The 2,090-nt window shown below is 48.7% G+C and overlaps 2 protein-coding genes across 2 annotated transcripts in view; one reads left to right on the forward strand and one right to left on the reverse strand.

The window, feature by feature from the left end:
* Positions 1-475, forward strand: LOC115307829 (histone H3). The gene has a single exon (XM_029963475.1). It carries the CDS (start codon positions 1-3, stop codon positions 409-411), a length of 411 nt encoding a protein of 136 aa, XP_029819335.1. The 3' UTR covers positions 412-475.
* The window catches only part of LOC103765058 (histone H2A-IV), a 27,130-nt gene that overhangs the window by 11,648 nt on the left and 13,392 nt on the right, over positions 1-2,090 (reverse strand). The window lies entirely within an intron of this gene.

Below are 2,090 nucleotides of genomic sequence, written 5' to 3' on the forward strand. Positions count from 1 at the left end.
ATGGCGCGCACGAAGCAGACGGCGCGGAAGTCGACGGGCGGCAAGGCGCCCCGCAAGCAGCTGGCCACCAAGGCGGCCCGCAAGAGCGCGCCGGCCACGGGCGGCGTCAAGAAGCCGCACCGCTACCGGCCCGGCACGGTGGCGCTGCGCGAGATCCGCCGCTACCAGAAGTCCACCGAGCTGCTCATCCGCAAGCTGCCCTTCCAGCGCCTCGTGCGCGAGATCGCGCAGGACTTCAAGACCGACCTGCGCTTCCAGAGCTCGGCCGTCATGGCGCTGCAGGAGGCCAGCGAGGCTTACCTGGTGGGGCTCTTCGAGGACACCAACCTCTGCGCCATCCACGCCAAGCGCGTCACCATCATGCCCAAGGACATCCAGCTCGCCCGACGCATCCGCGGAGAGCGTGCCTGAGTCTCCTGCCGCAGCCCTTCCCCGGCAAGGCACAGAGGCAGCTCACACAGACCCAAAGGCTCTTTTAAGAGCCACTACATAAGTCAATAAAAAGAGCTGTAATCCTATTTTTAGACTGCTAGCTTTAAAAGTTATTTTCAGGCTGAGAGCGTTTATTCTAAAGTCCTAGCTTCTCTTATATCTGTCCTGTTTTATATTCTTGTTTCCTCCATGTATAGAATTCTCCTTAATAAGCCTGACAAGGCTAAATATTTCTCTCTGAAATTCACCCGCGGTACTTTGCAGATACTAAAGGGGAATAACAAGTGCTTATGAACTCCTGGGCAGGGGAAGGAGATACAAATCAAAGAGCTGAAATCAGAGATCGATATATTAAAGAGGGGTTGAGCAGACAACCTGAGGCAGGATGGAGGGGTCTACATCCCTGTGACAATGCTGGACTTTACACAGCTTTGAGGGAGAAGGGAGGTGGAAGGGCGGTCGGTGGGGGGACAGGATAGGGTCAAGTCTGTGTCCAGGAAAAGCCCCCTGTGCTCAGGAAATCTGCACCTTAAAGTCTGCGGGTGGCTGGGTTAAAGCAAGAGCAGAAACTTCCTGTGGTTCCGTCAAACCTGACTAAAACAGATTGTCTTAAAAAGGGCTTCTGCCTTGTTCCAACGATTGTTAATGCCAGAAGCAAGAATTTCCACCTCAATAAATCAGTTTTAAGGCTGGTCTCAAAATGAGGGACTACCACGCTGATGACACAGGGTACCTGAGGCTTCTTTCTTGCAGCACAGAAAAGCACCTGAAAAGGCCAAGAAACTGATTGAAGAGTACTGTAGACAGGAATAACTTATCGTGTTTGTCCAGTTTTGTTGTCATATAATAAAACACATCAGGAAAGATTATGTATTTTCTGAGCATTTTTGGGGAAGGGGGTATTTTCAATAAGAGTATTATAAAAATCTTGGAGCAGAAATCTATGTATTCTTGCAATAATGTATATTAATGTATATATATATACATATATATATATATATATAAAGCTGTAGTGCTGATAAAACCAGCAGTTTCACTGGGTGGGTGAGCTGAGACAAAATCAGAGGAGTGAAGGGGGAAATGTTAATAGTCACTGGAGAACATTGAGTGCATGATCCAACTTTTATCTCTAGCCAATTCGATACACGCCTTTATATGTATTCCCCTCCATTTTTTTTTCAGGTTTGACAGTTACAAGGATGTATAAATCATTTTGCTTGGAGCTTTCAGTCCTGTCACACACCGTGTTTACAAGATACCTATTATTTTTCAGTATGTGCAAAGGACTACCGAGACATGCCAGAGCAACAGAAATTAAAAAACTTATGTTTTCAAAAAACTCTTTATATGCAGAACACTAATAAAAAGGTGACAATAATATACCTATGGTAGTTATAAAGCAGGATTACAGCTCTTTTTATTGACTTATGTAGTGGCTCTTAAAAGAGCCTTTGGGTCTGTGTGAGCTGCCTCTGTGCCTTGCCGGGGAAGGGCCGCGGCAGGAGACTCAGGCGCGCTCTCCGCGGATGCGTCGGGCGAGCTGGATGTCCTTGGGCATGATGGTGACGCGCTTGGCGTGGATGGCGCAGAGGTTGGTGTCCTCGAAGAGCCCCACCAGGTAAGCCTCGCTGGCCTCCTGCAGCGCCATGACGGCCGAG

The sequence above is a fragment of the Manacus vitellinus genome, unplaced genomic scaffold (assembly GCF_001715985.3).
Source record: "Manacus vitellinus isolate BGI_N305 unplaced genomic scaffold, ASM171598v3 scaffold_5_pilon, whole genome shotgun sequence".
NCBI classification, from domain to species: domain Eukaryota; kingdom Metazoa; phylum Chordata; class Aves; order Passeriformes; family Pipridae; genus Manacus; species Manacus vitellinus.

What these genes read in the sequence shown, in the direction of transcription:
- LOC115307829 (XM_029963475.1), top strand. Translation starts at nt 1, where the DNA reads ATGGCGCGCACGAAGCAGACGGCGCGGAAGTCGACGGGCGGCAAGGCG.